General features: G+C 40.2%; 1 protein-coding gene across 1 annotated transcript in view; it reads left to right on the top strand.

Annotated features, from left to right (window-relative positions):
* SOBP (sine oculis binding protein homolog) overlaps positions 1-17,336 on the top strand; it is a 99,141-nt gene that overhangs the window by 11,712 nt on the left and 70,093 nt on the right. Inside the window, exon 4 of the mRNA XM_062488716.1 lies at positions 11,520-11,671. Coding sequence (XP_062344700.1) covers positions 11,520-11,671 — 152 coding nt within the window. The remainder of the gene's footprint in view (positions 1-11,519; positions 11,672-17,336) is intronic.

Raw genomic sequence — 17,336 nt, forward strand, 5'->3', positions numbered from 1 at the left:
TTATCAGGAGTGGTTTTCTAACATGCCATTCCTCAGAGTTTGCATGAAAAATGATTTATTCCCCTCTGCATGCTGCTTGCTGTAATCTGTGAAAGGAGCTCTTATGGCTACACCAGGGTGATTAATTGTTGTGTTATTGTTTACTGCTCCACACAGTGTGAAAATTGGTGAATCCAGATAGAAGCAGGATGAGTCTTGCTTCTGTGGACATCCCTGGGTGTTATTGTGATTGTTCTCTGACCAAGGCAGAGAGGAATACAGGGTGACATGCAACTCCTACCCAAGAACATCAGCTCTCCACACACAGGGCTAAAGAGATGCCAGCAGGTGCCAGGGTGCTTCTGCAGAGGCAGAACTGCTTGTAGGATCAGGTCCCAGGTATTGGATGGTCACCTCTGCCCTTTTGTAACATTGTCTAAAGGTAGCTGCTAAATACTGATTGATCCAGTAAAGTGTTTGTCTCTTGTTGGTCATGTTATCGGGTACAGTTGCCCCTCCTAAATTATTGTTATACCATTGAATTTTATCTCTAAAGAAGCATATAATATGCTATGAATAATTTTCAATGTTACTCAATACGTGGTCCTTGCCAAAGACTTTCAATCTATTTTATATGATATTTGCTAATTACCAAAGCTATTTGGGCCCATTCCTGCAGCCTCTACACAGCTAAAGATCTCAGGCCATATGGGCTGGATCCTCAGCTGCTGTTGATTTGGCCCTAAAGCTTTAATCAAAGGCTTGTGCCATCCCAAACTATTTTCCCCTCCAATCTGAGTCACGAATGAATCCAGAATGCTGAATTTGTGGTATATGAACACAAGGCTATAGCATGCATTGTGCAAATTGCCACAGTTGCTGGATTTTTATGACACTAAATAAGCAGGAGGAGATTGAACTATGAAGTAGAAAAACAAATTACTGCAACTGTAGTTAAGTGAACACAAGGGAATCTTGGCCAAGTCAACTGCCTTCTGTTCTTTGCCTGTCCACCTACAACATATGATCCTGTGTTCAATTTTACCTCTAAGGGTAATGTGTAGAGAGAGCTCTTCATAAGTGTGTTCTACCTTTAGATTTTTATCTAATTCCTTAACAACAAATATCGTTGTACCTGCACAGGAGATATGAATGCATAATCTCTGCCTCCTCTGACTTCACCCCCTGGTTGGTAAGGAGCACTAGATTACCATGACTTCTAGGCAGATGAATGTATTTACCTCACCTTTGTTTTAGAGACAAAAGCTTGGGGGCATTGGAGGGGGAGGAGAATCACCTCCTTTGTGGGATTTGCAACAGGCATGGGTAGTAATGGTTTTGTTTTATCTTAAGACATAGGTGCCCTAGCCATGATCACCCCAAAGAGCCTGGCAAGAAACAGCTGGTAGGAAAGGGAGTACAAAGGTGCCAGGAGAGCCAGTGTGTGAGGCAGTGGTCTTGGCACTGCGTTTTGACACCGTTTTGTGGGCACAGCATCAAAGCAGAAAACTTCAGAGTGATGCAAAGCCAGATAAGAGTAACTCTGGGGATGTTTTCTTGAAGTCCCTTGCAAGCATAGAGAATGACTTTGGAAACAGTGAAAAGGTGCTTCTTTGACTTAACCAGGCAAATGTTTCGACTCATATCATTAATTAACAAAGAGAAAGTTTATATTTTGAGCATGGGGGACAGACATGCTATGACTGACCTGCCACGAACACCAAAGCATTTATCCATGTTTGGGTGGATAAATGAAGTAAGGGGAGAGGACAGAGAGACAGCAAGAGGCCAAGAGAAAGCTTCAAGGTTAAAATGCTGGGCAGAAAAAGGTCTTTGCAGCACATTTTGTGTGGACACATAGAGGGCAAAGTTAGATTACAGGCCAGAGAGAGCACCAGGTAGTGATGAACTAACTGTAGTGACTGGGGGGCTAAGAATTAGGATGTATCCAGAGTTTGTGAATGGATGAGAAAAGCTTTTAGATATCCTACAGGAGAAGAATCTACAAGACTTCAATATAGCTCAAAAGGGAGTGCCCACAGGTGAAAATGATACCTAAATCATTAACTTGAAGGACAGGAAAGATGGTGCAGTCCATCCTTATTGAGCAAATAATATGGAGTGAGCACTCTGGGAGAAATTGTTAAGACTTTAATTCTTGCTGTATTGATCTTGAACAGAAGGGTCAGCATGAGTAAAGAGGTGTCAGAGAGACAGGCTGAGGTATTCATTTGGACAGGAGTGTAATGGTCTGAAGAGGATAAGCAGATCCATTGAATTATTAGTTGAATAATTTTGCTGATAAGATTCAATACAGGTTAGAGGAAGGAGAGCAGAGCATGGGGGATGCTCACAAACCTGAAGAGAAAAAAGGATACTCTGCAATGTGCACTGACAGCAATTGCAGAGGTAGAAAAGACACAGTCAGGAAGCCAAGGGAAATAGGATTTTTAGGAAGGTAAATATGATTCTTTATTAGAAACACCTATCATCTTGAAAAAGAGGAGGAAGGAGTGCTGATCCTAAACTGTCTAGGAAGCTGTCATTGAAGATTTCAGCAGACTAGGTTTTCCATGAGCATGCTGGAAAGCTTTGAACAAGTGTCCTGTTTGCATTCATGTTTTGTAAGACCTGGCTAAAACCTTGAAGAGTTAACAAAACCACCTTTTTTGCTCTCATGCTTATTTTGCAGTAAAGTGGGTTTTGTTTTGGTGGTTTTTTTTTTTGGTTGGTTTTTTAAAATTTGAAAACCAAATAATTTTGAGCAGTCTGACTAAAATTTTATCTTCACAAGCTGTTCAGATTTTTGTTTTAGTCAAATGAAATGTTAGATTCCAATTTGCTTATATGATTCTGGAAAACATTAGGGTGCTACTAACCAAATATAAACAGCTCCAATGAAGGCACTCTCTCCTTGCTGTACTTCATAATTAAACCCAAAAAAGGCTGAGTTAAGTGCATGGGCCCTCTGTGGTGCACTGAGTGTCTACAGACTCGGGTTATGGTGTGTCAGTGGAGGATGCTAAATTCAGCCATGGGAAGCATCCACCAGGAGATTGCAAGTTACTCAGACCTGGAGGCTATCTGTAAGAGCATTGCCCTGATCTGCAGCACCAGGCAGACAGACCACACTGGAACAGTGACCAAATCAAACATGACTACATAAGTCAGCATCAGCCATCCAGCCTGCATCTGGAATCATATAAGTAGTCAATGCAGTCTCCAGAAAGTTGCTGTAAGAATCTCCTTGTGGCTAGTAAGACTCCTTCTTGCCCAGCTGGCTGGTAATTACATTTAGAGCTGGCAGCAGATTCTGAGTGATCTTCAAGGTTAGTCTTGAGTATAGCCTTTTGCAACAAAGTGATCCTAAGATTAGTTCTGCTTGGTGTTTGCAGGTCCTTATTTTCTGTATAGCAATGTAAAGAAGGCTGGTGGGTTTCTTAAAATTTTATTTGTTTGTTTGTTTGTTTGGATGTTTTTTCCAATTTAAAAGTCTCATAGAAATAGCAAGGAACAGAAATGCAATAGCCTGGGATGACTCAGAACTAAAAATCTCACTACAGTTGTGAAGAGTATATGGCCTTAGTATGTAGCCTGCAAACCTTCTGTTATTCTGCAGCCTTTAATGACAAAGTAAATTTGAGAGGGCACTTAGGGTGACTCTGCCCCTTTGTTCAGGCAAGTTTGGACAACTCTTGTTACCTGGGATGAAGGAAGGCTGAAATCAAGAGTAGTCAAAGAAGAATGCAAAAAATTCTTTCAGTGCGGGTGAGAACAAGCTGCCTCCTTCCCCTGGCACCTGCTGGAGGCTATGTTGTCTCAGTTTTCCCATTTCTTTGAGTGCTCTTTGATTTATTTTATCTTGTGATCCCCATGGCAGTGCCTTGGTAGGGGGGTACAACTGCTGGTTGGTCTGTCCTTTGAGCATGAGGGTCAACAAAATCCCTCCCTTTCCTGCCTCCTTCTGTGTACAAGGGAGGCGCAGAGTGCGCCGGCTGCTCTGAGCATCCCAAACAAGAACCAGCTTCCTGCGATGCTGTGCTGCGAGGGGAGGTCACTGCTAAGGGACACAGAAGAAGGGGAGGCAGAAAGCATTATGTCATGCAACTGGCTGAGCTTTCCACAGAGGAAAAAAGTACAAGGGAGAAATAATGCTCCCTCCCAAGATTTTCACAAGATACCGAGTACATTTGGAGAAGGAAAGGAGATGTAAATCCTGCAACCCACAGATTAGTGTCTTGACATAATGTTAGGTTACAAATTATAACAGCTGGAATTGTACCAGAAGTTATCAGAAACTTTTGAAGGTGAAGGAGGACTAGGCTGGAGGAATGGTATCTGATGAGGCAAAATGTCTTAAAGGAGAAGCATTTCCAGTGCTGACTTGAAAAATCAGCCTGTGACCTAGGCTGGCAAAGAAATGCCAGATTCAAATACTAAAGTAAGTATTTAGTTATTTTATAGAAAGAAATTAGTGATTTTCTATGTTACAGTTTAGCATCACTTTAGAATTAAAGTTTATAGGAGATTTTGTAAATACAAGTGCAGATGAGTAACTTTGTGCAAGATATGGGAATAAGCAGAGTTCTTGCCCTACAAACATTCTGGGAACAGCCTCCTGTAACCTCTCCCAGTATTTAAATTGCATTGGAAGAATCTGAAAGCATAAACGCTGTTTTAAATAGTATTTAGCAGGCCATTAACAATGAATTCCAAGATCATCTGTCAAAATTCACTGAGGAATTTGATCTGTGACCACAGCAGCAAGAAGTTTGATTCCAGGCGGAACCGAATGGCAGTTCCCTTAAGTAAAGACCACATTATCAGATTTAGTTAATTCTGTATATTTTACAGGAGGAGACTTTAATTTTACTGTGCTCTGGGTCCCTCTTCAGTATTTCACAAATATCTTCTGTTTGCTGAACAGTGTTAAAATTTCTCTAACTGTAGGTTTAGTCTCCTGATAAAGACCACTGCAACAAATCCTATAGTGGCTACTCTTCAAATGATTTCTCTTGTTTTCAGTGTGAAGCACCATCAAATTTACACTGATCATAAGGTTGTTACTACCTGGATTTTTAAATGCTAGTGATTGCCAGGATGCCTGCCCCATCTAGCCCACTGTTGATGCCTTTTGCTCTCTGTGGAGGGCCAAGTGTCTCCTTTGTGCTAAAAAGAACATCATGAAGTCCACATATGCACCTTAATAGCATATATTCAAAGTACACAGGGAGTTCCCCCTCTATTAGCTGAAATAGGTGGTTGTTTTGTTTGCATGTTTAGAACGTGCCAAAATGCCAGCTTTTGTGTTGTGTATTCAGTCCCTACTGAACTATGCATAAGAATGTGCCTCAGCTCATAGAAAACATAGGCAGGCCATGGTTCCCCAAAATGATTTTTTCAAAAGGAGCTGGGACATTTTGCTTTATTGGCAGAGTAGTGAACTTGAAGAGACTGGTCCTTAAAAGGAAATGCATTGTAGAGGCTCTGATATTTCCATAGCGATGGCTGCAGCAAGCTTTTTATTGTCAGCCCTATATTTTAATCTTCTGGTAATTACTTTTTTAAGGTACTTTTTGTACCTTAAGTTTGTCACGTGCCCCATCTGTTTAGAGGATCAGTGCTTAAGGTGATATCGCAAAGGGATCTGCAGCAACGCCTCAGAAGTTTTGTTCCTTCTCCATTTTTAGTTTGAGATTAATTTGGTAAAGCATTTCGGGTGTAAGAAAATTGACTGTAATGGTACTTCTGCCTTGCTTGGGATCGACAGCAGAAGTACTCAGGAACTACTTGGGGATGAAAAATGTGAATACATGCTACTTGTTTTTCTTCAATGGCAATCTGGGATTTTAGGAACAGTAGGCGAGTAACTTGGGATCATCTGTTTCTGAAATCCTGGCAGGTCCCAGTGGAAAGAGTGAGCCCTTACTATTATTGCTGCGGATGCTCAAGTCAAGTCAAGATCTAAGGTCTTTAAAAAGGAAGTTTTGCAGCTTTTCATTAAAAAGTAATAGTGAAAGCAGCTAAAATATTTAAAGATATATATACACCAGTGGATTGAGTGCAGATCCCAGCTCAAAGTAAAAGGGCTATTATAGCTCCCTACCCCCAAAAAACCTGGGATCCAAACTACCTGTGTGAGAGGGTGGGATGCAGCAAAGAGAAAAAGAGAGAAAAGTAGCTGAAAGTAGTAGTGGAGAGATATGGCTTCTGACAGTGTGATGGAAGGAAATGCATGCCAGAGATGAGTTGGTTGGTTGGGAGACATAGGGTGCCAAAATATTTTTTATGTCAGATCATGGACACAACCACAGTCAAGGTACAGGTTTCACAAAGGCTCACTCAGTCCCAGTGCCATACTTGAGATCTCAATCCCAAACACTCCATCTTCCTGGTCTTCCTTCTGCATAGAAATACTGTGGTTGGGCACCTTTGGGGGAGAGGTTGTCTTCTTGCCAGAAGAATTGAGTGTCTCTGGCCAAATTTCTTGCAAGGAAATATGGTAAGAAAGGTTTTGAAGTACCTGCCCTTGAATCATCATAATATGCAGATTAGAGCTGTAGCTGCATTTCTCAGTTCAAAACAGTATTAGTGTAGTGTTGCAACTTAAAACTTAGAAAAGTGATGAGGATTTAACTCTAGAATTGAAGGGTTTTTAGGAACATTGCACCAAACACCACAGATCATGCTGGTTTGCTTAAATAAAGAGACAGGGCTGTTCATGATGGATTTACTCCATTGTACTCATTGCCTTCCTCCACTTCCCCCCACCTCTTTAAATTATGGCTCCATATAAGATCGATTAGTGTAAACTGCTGCTCATTGGGTTTAAGAGGAACAATTTTCTGCAGCTCCTTCACACAGGTTTGAAAGGAAAAAAATACCAAACATTCTGCTTAATTAAGACCTAAAGAGGCGGTGCAAACTTTTGATGATTAATTGAAGCATGCTTTAGACTGATGCATATTTAGTTATTATAATGTGATAATTTTATCTTGTTATACAAACTACTCCCTTTGGGAACTTGATTTAACACTGCAAACACTCCGTGTTTATTGCATTGTTCATTATGAAAAATACACAGGATAAAAACCACAAGGAGATGTAACTGAACAGTATCTGTGTGATGGGTGCAGGGAGTACTTCTTCCACCTGTAATGACACAACCCAGAGGCTGAAAAACACAATATTGTGACTCCCACAATATCTCTCCCTGTGAAGAGCTGAGAACTCAGAAAAGCGGAGGCTGGAAATTTAGATCTTGTGCAGTATGTAGAAAGAATTTATCTGTCTATTACCTGGTCTAATTACAGAGGACAACAATATGTATGTTTTGCTGAATGTCCTCCTGTTACTATTCAGTTGTGTCAGTTCCATCTCCTCTTTGTCTCACCTGTAAGAATGTCCATGCTACCTGTCATAAGAGCGACAGATCTGAGAGCACTTTGCAAAAACAGGTCATGAAGTTGTAGGCCCAGATGGAGGAGGAAAAAGAAGCAGTTATTAAGAAGTATTTTCTTTCACTTCAAAATTATCTGTACCAGGACCTGCAAATGGTATTTTTGTACTTTACAAACATGTGTCAGCATAGCTATATGAGTCCTAAAAGTAATGGTGAATGATCTTCATCAGAAGAGCTGCTCCAGGGAGAGCTCACATGATGGATGTAGGCATGGTGTCAGGATGAGCTCATGTTACTTTAAGCAGACATGCTAAGCTAGACTACCAGCAAAAGTCTGACTATGAGGAAAGGAGACTATTGCCAATGTAATAAACTAGTATAATTAATTGTGGAGAAGCTTTCTTAGTGCAGTTCTAATCAGGAGAAGATTAGAGTAAAGATTGAAGGCAGATAACCAGTCTTAAACTACTGGATTTGAAATTTCCTGCTTCCCTGTGATCTGTTAGCATCACGTCTTTCTAGCTGAGTGTTCTAGGAACAGGGATTTGATACATTTTCCTGAAAGCAGGGCAGGAATCTGGTAAAGTGATTTTCAAAGAATTTGGCCTTGAAAAATGAAGGTCTGTGAAAAAGTGAGAGGAATTTTATCTTGAATGGAATGCAAGATACGAATTTCTGGTTTCAGATTATTCCAGCTTGTGTTTAGCAGATGACAGCCTTAAATCCCAAGGCTCTCATTCCTTATTTCACTCAGTCTTAACGTTTTTGAGGCTATATTATTGCTTCTCACTGCTAGTAGACATACGTGAAGTAATACTTTCTGCTAATGTTGCAGTTCTGATTTTTGGTCTCTAAGCTTAATATATTGTAATAAAACATTCCTATTAGTGCTTTTCACAAGGTCTGCTCAGATCTCTGCCACAACCCATGTGAAGAAGGAAAGCACACAGTCAGGTTTGGACCTTTATCATTGTCCCCAGCTGTCCTCCATACACATAGGGCACAGCTCTGTACTCTCCCAGGTACCAAGCATGACTTCCTTTCTCTGCTGTTCTTAGCATCACTTGTAGCTGAAAGAAAGGATTTGATTTTAGATCAAGTTTTTCCTTCTGCTGGGCTGGACCTGGTTGATGGTCCATAGAAATGTGATGCTGGATGTTTTCTATTTCACTTGATGAACTGCACTACAAAATGTTAGGTTTGCATCAAAAATTGACTTGGGCAAATATACACCTGAAGGAGCAAAGATGATTTGAATAGTGATATATTCGTTCCAGGAAGTGTGTACTCTGAATCCCCCTCTGAAGTATTGCTGTTTCCTGGCTGCTTCACATGGCCATTCTCAGTTAATCCTTCTGTAGCAGTGCTCCTGAATTAATTTGAAGAGGCATCTAGTTCTATTATTGTTGTTACCATGAAATGAAAAGGATTACATTGTTTGATGACTAAGGTGAGAAATGAGTAGAAGAGAGAAATAGTCTGAGTTCTTTATATATAGCTAGACTGTTTCCTTCCCTTTCCCCTTTCCTTCTTTCAAAATGATGACCATTTTGAGTAATATTGATGATGCTTTGTGGATATCACATATCACTTTCTGGAAGTGCATGCAGTGGCTGGAAGCAGTAGTTTGTAGACTGTTCTCTACTATTTTTTTTTTTTGACTGTCAGATCTGTGGACTACAAGTGAAGCCATGCTGCTTCAAAGGGTTCTCTATGAGGTGGTGGTGAAGTTCTGGACAGGGCATGGCAAGACAGCAACTTGACACAGAAGGTCCCTCTTCCTCTCCTCCCCTTGCCAGGATGTATCTTAAAGGGTCTTTAGTCAAAGGAGGTAGACTGAACCTGTCTGTTCTGCATAATTGCCTGCAGAGAAGTGAATAACCTGGCATTTCCAAGTAAACAGCTTCTGCTGGGACCTGTGTAATTAGAAATGAACAATTGTGTGGGTCTTTCTCATCATCTGTGGGAGACAGTTCATGTGAATCAATGAACAGGAATTGAGTGACAGCTTAGGTGTTCCCCCTATCAAATCACTCATGAAAGCCCCTGAGAATCCCAGTGGTGCATCTCTGTGTTTCCCTTTAAAAACTATGCCCCAGACAAGCTAACCCGGTTCAAAAAGAGCTACTTCAGCACCTACTTTGCCAGTGAACTCTCTTTCAGCTCTGTAATATTCTTTTTTTCATTTATGAGAGTTCCTCTCACCAGAAATGAAGGCTATTAGAAAGGTATCACTGGTAGATCTTCTCTTTTCCAGAGATAAAATGCTTCTTATCAGTAGGGGAATATATGTTACTGTTATCTGAAACAAGAGTCTGCTGTCTGGTTCCTTTGATTCAGAGGATCTTCTGTTGTCCTGGTACATTCAAAGGGGCAGGTTCAGTCTGTAAGGAATTGGTTTATTATGGTGGAAAGGTAGCTGAATCAGGGTGCCTTTGTAAAAGATAACTACTTCAAATGGCTCAGGATAAGAATGGGGGGAAGAGCTCTTGGTCTGTGCTGGAGTAGTTGGCATCCTGGGCAAGACCAGCCTGCAGAGAAAGCAGTGATGACCCCATGCAAAGCCACCACAGCAGCACCCTGCATGCTCTGTACCTGGCTGATGTTACAGCCAGCTCAGGGCAGGTTTTTTCACCCTAGAGGTGGCTTAGTGATAATTTTGGCCAAATTGTTTTGATTTCCCTTTCTGTTCAGTATATGAACAGCTTATAATACTGGCAAATCCCACTCCAAAGGGTAAGTGATACAATACATTAAACACAAATCTGAGCTATAACTTGGCCTTAAATATAGGCTTAAAGGTAGACAGTCTGATTAAAACTAAAAGGTCATTATTTTACATTGTGCAATTTTATTTGTAGCTGTAAATCATAACACAATTTGTGGAAGGAAAAAAAGTTATTAAACTGGCAATATTTATTCCAATAAGGTGAGTAAAATGCAGCGCATAGTTCTGAGTTATGATAGTCAGGGAAAGGAGCCAAATCACTCTGCTAAAAATTAGTTTGCCAATAATTTTACAGAACGATGACAGTGTAGCTTCAAAAACAAATCCTTTATAGGGAAATAGGATGGCTGCATGACAGAATCTCTAAGCTATGAATTCTCCACAGCTCATGGACCAGGAACTGCTTTAACAATTAGTCTCCAGGGATATTTTTTCCCCGAAGTTAGACAATGGTTGCTGTCTGAAACTGAAAGGTCATTCAGTATCATAAACTGGACATAAGAAGTGAAGAATTCGGAGTTTTAAGTCAGAAGGATATCTGCTAACTTATTGCCTTGATGTGTTTGGTAGGCTTAACTATTCACTGCTGTTGTCTGTGAAGCTGAGGTAGGAATGATGACCACACAAGGATATTGCTCACATTAGTAAATAAACTCTGGGGTATTTTTACATGGCAGAAGGCACGCATGCCATATTTGTAACACGTTAGAGAGGAGCTTGACAGAGGCTCAGGAACTTTGCCTGAATTAAAATTTGACCAACAAGCATAATGACTGAAAAGTAACCTGGCAAATTGTGCTGCAGTGCTGCAACTTCTGCCTTGCTCAAGTCTATGTTTCTGTAATTCGCACAAAAGCTCCCTGTTTTGTATGCTTGAAATTTCAAAATAATACAGAGAAAGGGTGTTTTATGCTCCTTCTTACCTAGAAGAGGACCTGTGTTAGAGACCTGCCTTGTTGCAGCACCTTCTGGCTGTGTTTTATCAGCAGCTTGCTGAGCAGATCATCTCAGGGACTCACTAAAGCAGACTGTAAGTAACAAGAATAAAGCAGCAATGCCCACTAAACCTTCAGCCTTGGTTACTCATTTAATGAAGAGTTGTGTTCTCTCAAGCATGTTAAAAAGTTCTCGAGATTTCCAGACATTTTCAGCAGTGCACAATTTTCGAAGCTAATCATCTTTTCCAGCCATTTTAGAAGCTTTGCCAGTCTGCTGAGTCTGGCTGGCACAGGTCACCGGCTGCCTGAGGACGAAGCTGGTGATCACAGGCATGCACAGTTCTGCTCTCTGACGCTGAGGAAGTTAGAAATAAGATGAGCTGGCACTGCTTGTGTCTAAGAGTAAGCGTGCAGATGTCTGAGGAAGGTGTTTGCATCTCATGTAAACATTGTTCTTATATTTTTGTTGTAGAAGATGATGTGTCAAATGTACAAATAATGTGTGCCTGGTGCCAGAAAGTTGGAATCAAGCGCTATTCCCTGAGTATGGGAAGTGAAGTGAAATGCTTCTGCAGCGAGAAGTGCTTTGCAGCTTGCCGAAGAGCGTATTTCAAGAGAAACAAGGTAAGAGAAATAAGGAAAGATCTAACCTACATAGACATGACTTTAATCAGGCCTAGCCTGAGTCTCATTTAGCATCTAATAGAAACTCCTTTCTTTTGTTTTCTGTTTCACCTAGTCCCACCACTTTCCATCTCTATTGTCTGTTGGACTGTCAGCCCTTTACTAACCTTCTTTCTTTCAGTTTCTCTCCTCTTGATAGTTGGGTTTTGTGAGAGTCAGGGAATTTAAATACTAATAAGCATTAATATAAGACTCTGAATTTGGCCTTAAGAGTCTCAGGACACTTCCTACACATACACAGCTAAGAGGAAAGTAACAAAGAAGTAGAGTAGACAAAGGTCGTGTATGACCGTGCCACCAAGTCCCATGGGCACTGGGGTCATGGCCAGTGGGTAAATGCTTTCAGGGCCTCAGTCCCATCCCAACACTGGACATCTTTTCACTGCTGCTAGTGAACTCTAGTTTCATTCTTTAAAAGTGTACCATTTTTAATAACTTACCGTTGCTACAAAATTCAGACTCTATACAGTTTTTGGGTTGAGGTAAGCAATGTTAGAACATCTAGGGTAACGTGAAAGCCCCTCCTAGTCAATTTAAATTTAACTCTGTCTAAAATTAGAAAGCAATCCTAATATTGAATGTTTACAAAAATTGCTGTAATCACTGAAGCACAGTGCCTGAAAATGCCCTCTAGGTTACTTCAGCAGCTGTTTTTCTGCAGCAGAATTTGTAACGTGTCATTTAAAGAAAAATAGACAAGAAACACCTCAAATTTTTAGTTGTTAAAAAAGTAACTGTGTCCTTCTGGTGCTTAATAGTGTGAGCCTTTAGGTAACTTAATTATCTTAAAAATGTTTATAATTCATAAAATTCTTTACATTTTCCTAAATTATGCCATTTACCCTCATGCTTCAGAACATTCCAAGCCTGTGAAGTTCAAACTGATTTCAGGTCTCTAAATCTGGTCTTTTACATCTGTCATAATATCAAATAAGTACATATGGATTCTAGACTCAAGATTCAATGCTACAGCAGATTAACCTCCTTTATAAATTTGGGTCACATCATCCTGCCAAAAAAAAAAAAAAGCCTGAAGAATTAGGTTGCAAAACTCAGTAGAGTGGAATTTTAGTGGCAGTCTTGGAGAATCAAGCTCATAGTGTCTACTGGAGCATACAGGCAAGTAAAAGTCACATGAGTATTCTGTGAAGAGTGTTGTTTACATTCTTTTTGTCTAGAAAAAGTGTAGAGGAGGGAAATACGTACTCCTTAGATGCTCCTCATTTGAAAATAAATTTGCATGGATGTATGTGCACACTTGCACTTTTATCTCATGCAGTTCTGTGTGCCTTACAATGTGCAAGGCACAGTCCAGAGACTGACAGGATACAAATCTCTGTCATCTAATGCTCCTGTGACTTCCAGTCACAAATTTACATGGATAAGATACTTCCTAGTAATGGAGGCATTGTCAGTGATCCTGGTTAGGTGGTCCTGTGTGTCCAGAACTGGTGAGTACCAGATAATTTGGGAAACCTTGGAGAGGCAGATGAAAGAACTTGATTTATTATTTCTCACCTGAAGCTTAGATCCTGAAATAAGAGATTTAGATCTCCACTAAATGAAAATAAATTCATGTTAACATAATGCATAGGTGTACTTCAACCTTCTAGTAGCCTATTAGTAGTAGAATTCAGTAACAGTTTTATGACCATGAGTTCAATCAGTGAAGCAGTATATAAAAAATTTCCCTTTTACCTGACTTACTATTTATTACCCTTGTGCTCTATTGGAGGCCTCCTTGTCCTTGTATTATGAGAAAGGATGAATTAGAGCTTCACATTCTCCTTGGTTCCCTTTCCTACACCTCTGTTAACTTCTTCTGGAAGATGCTTTCCATTCAGAAAGCTCTCTGTATTCATTATTTCGTATGTGTATGTATACACACACACACACACACACACACACACGTGTATGTATATAAACACAATGGATGTTCCTAATATTTTCATATACCAGCGTATCCCACTGAAATGTCCTATTATTCAGTAAAGAAATTTCAAACTAACAAAATGTCTTGTGGGAGGACTTGGCAAAGCATGGTGAGAAAACATTATCATGTTGATTGGCTCTGCTTCAAAGCTAAGCCAGTGAGTTAAATTTGCTTTCTTTTTGGACCTGTGGAACCTGGAATTTCACAGGATCTGACTGAGCAGACAAAATCTGTAGCTGCCCCTTGCATGTATGTTGATGGCATTAGATGATCTGGGGACAGAATATTTAGGAAGTGCTGCTGTTAAATTAAGACAAGCACAGTAGAACTCAGCAGACCCTCATGCTTCTGGTTTTGCACTACACTGTTAGTAACAGAGTGGAGTCTTGAGGAATAAGATCAAAAGAACCAGGATGCAGTAGTTTCAGATGTAACTGCTGACCTTTGCTCTGTTACTGCTATTCCAAAGGTGTACCTGTCTTCTCCATGACTGTAATGCTTATTAATGTATTTTAAGGAGCTATGCCACTCTACACTTTCTCATTTTTCAAACAGAGGAGCAAAACAGTCACGTTTCACCTGCCTTATGCATGTTTAAACAGTGGATCTCTGCCACAATATAGTGTTGTATTACATTAAATATGTACAGCTGCTGCATTTCTGGGAGCTGATAGGACTTTGTGGTCACTTTATGTAAAGCTTGAGTTTCCTAATGGATCACGTTAAGCAGTCTTCCCTCCCTTCCCTAGATAAGAAGTGCCGTAATAAGTGCTTGCCTCAGATGATAGGACTGTTTAAGCTGTGAAGAATTAGTTATCACTAATGCCTCAAAACAGCACTGAGTAATGCTGTGAATTACCCATCCCTGAATGACAATTGCTGTGTTCAAAATGAGGATTTTGTAGTCATCCTAATAAGAAAATCTTTTCCCATACTTAGGGCAAACACACACTACAGATTGCCACATGATTCCCAGCTGGGAGGAGGCTTGACACTGGAGTGCCTGAAAGTGCTCCACAAAACCCCAGGTCAGCTGGGCACTGGCTGCTCCCAACTTCTAACTCCTTCCCAGCCCTTCCCTGCACTAGATTTGGCAAGAGTAGCAGCACACTGCAATTAGCTGATACCTTCCTGATCTTGGGAGCTTTGAACCCAAAGAGTTAGGTCAGAGGTGCCCATCAGGCTTTCTTGCCTTTTGTCCTGCTGGAGTTGTGTCTATTTGTGCTCCACAAGCTCCTTGTATCCTCTGCATCCATGCATAGCTAGGGTTGTCAGGGACCTTCATGACTTCAATGGGAAGTTTGTAAGGAAAAAGACTGGTGCAACCGTAAGTTGCTTTTGTTATAAGAAATGCACGTTTTGCTCCAGGTATTTTGAAGTCACGACTATTTAAAATTAAACCAGCCAGCAGCCATGCCTTCCAAGAATAGAAATCTATTTGTTTTGAAATTATAAAGGCTCTCTTAACAGAGTGAATTTATCTAAACTATCAGATATAAATTAACAAAAGATTGAGGCTTTTACCCCATTAAGCAAAACCCCAAGTATTTAGACAAGATCCAATTTAGAAAGAAAACTGAAAATCCTACCACTGCCACCCCTAAACAAAAATAACCCAAATCTGCATTCCTGCTCCTGTTTTGTCCAGTTTGCCCAACCAAATAGACTTAACAAATACTGTATAATGACAGCCTGTTGTGAATAATAATACCAATTAAAAGGAACCATTGCTGGAAAAGCAAGCATTTGGGACTAATGTCAGTAACCAAAGATAGAAGGTTTAGATGCTCCCTTCTTAGATTTAATTTTATAGATCAACTAATACAAAGTTAAGTACCAAAGAGTGACGTGAAGGGCAAAAAGCACTAGGCCACCAAGTTTCAGAATATGAAATTTAAAGGGAACGGTTGGATTCCTAATTGGATCCAGGGAGTCTGAAGCTTGAAAAGATTAATTTTGAAATTAAGTTGTTTGACTCAATGGGTCAGAAAACAAATTTATTATGCCCAAATAGCCAAATGTAGAACTAGGACTGACTTCACAGAGGTTATAAACTCTCTTCACAGCGATATTAAAGAATAATTTACTTCATCTGACAAAGACTTTGGAGACATAGTGACTGCAAGGTTCTCAGGCAGTATTTTATATTTAATCTTGTCCCTGCTTCACACTGCTTCCCAATTAGGAAGAAAGATAGATGTTTTTGTTTACAGTGCAGCCCAATTTCATTCATACTAATAAAGAAAAAGGCATAAATCAAAATGTAAACTTAAGCTACTCTTTAGCACCATGAAGATGTAAACAAGGATGACCATTTTCTCCCTGTAAAGTACAGTGATGGGCAACACTGTGTGTTAGTAGTGCAGACAGGGAGTGTGGTTTAGGGTCCTTTATCTCATCTGTGAGGCAAAAATGAATGTGAACTATCAAATGGAGCTGTAAGAAGTCACACACATTTATTTAGTTCTGAGTTCTGTTGCATTAGACGACTCCTCATATTTTCAAGCTGTATTTAAGGATGATAAAGAGCATGCAACATCATATAGCTTTAGTGCTCTTGCCTGCATAATTTTTTTATTAATTGATATCTATCACTGACTGATAATATGGACATCGTATATACAAACACATACTATAAACTGGGAGTAAACAGCAGCAATCATTCCCCAAAATTATTACTGAGGATTGTCAGAAAATGTTCTCTGGATTTCAAGCTTAATTGTGCGGCCTAACAGTGCATGAGAGATATTTAACAACCTCACTGTTAAGTCAATGAGTAATGGAAAAAAAAAAAAGCTACTTTCATCTCTTTCTTATGCATCTACAAAATTTAATTTGTAAAGTGATCATTATTCATTGAAATTTGGAAAATTGCTTAAAGCAACTAGATGCAAATAATTCCCTGACCAAAAAAAAAAAAAAAAGAAAAAAAGCTTAGCTCTTCCTTTAGGCTCTCTTTCCATAGTTGAAACACATGGGGCTCTGAATAGAAAATGTTTCTCCTAGAGATTTAACTTGCATTAATCAGGTGTCCAGAAAGGTCAGTGCAGAGCAGGTGCCCCACCATCTTTACGTGCAGTTGTCCATATTTGGTTCTGTGGAGCTGTAGAGGAAAAAGCTGGATTTAATAAATGGCTCACGAAGTTGCTTCTGCTGCTGCGGGTTTGCGTAGAACGTGCGTGCGTGTGTTTGTGTGTGCACATCTGCGTGTGTGCACATCTGCGTGTGTGCCTGCGTGGATTTGCCACAGAAGCCAATTAAGAAGGTTTCTTGCAAATGCTTGAAGGTAGAGGGGAAAAAGACAACAAACATCTCCATAGCTGTGATTGCTTTGTTGAGATATAAATGAGCGCTGATGAGTGAATGCAGATGAGACGCTGAGTCTGCAGGGGAAACAGCTCGAGTGTGGGGCACAACTGCAAACCTCTTTGAGGAACTGGCTGGAGAAGGAGGGATAAGGAAAATAACCTCTTTCAGGAGCTGTTTTTAAAATTTGTGGAGGGTTGAAGGCTGCAGATAGTGACCAAGAATCTGGAACAGAGACTGAAATATTAAGAAAATCCTGAGCTGTGAAAGAAGTGGGTGGTGCCTTGGTCGTGGTCAGAAAGAAGATTGGCATCGTCTTGCTGTCATGTTATTTACAGGATGCTAAACCCAGAGATCTCATAGAAC

The sequence above is a fragment of the Cinclus cinclus genome, chromosome 3 (assembly GCF_963662255.1).
Source record: "Cinclus cinclus chromosome 3, bCinCin1.1, whole genome shotgun sequence".
NCBI lineage: Eukaryota > Metazoa > Chordata > Aves > Passeriformes > Cinclidae > Cinclus > Cinclus cinclus.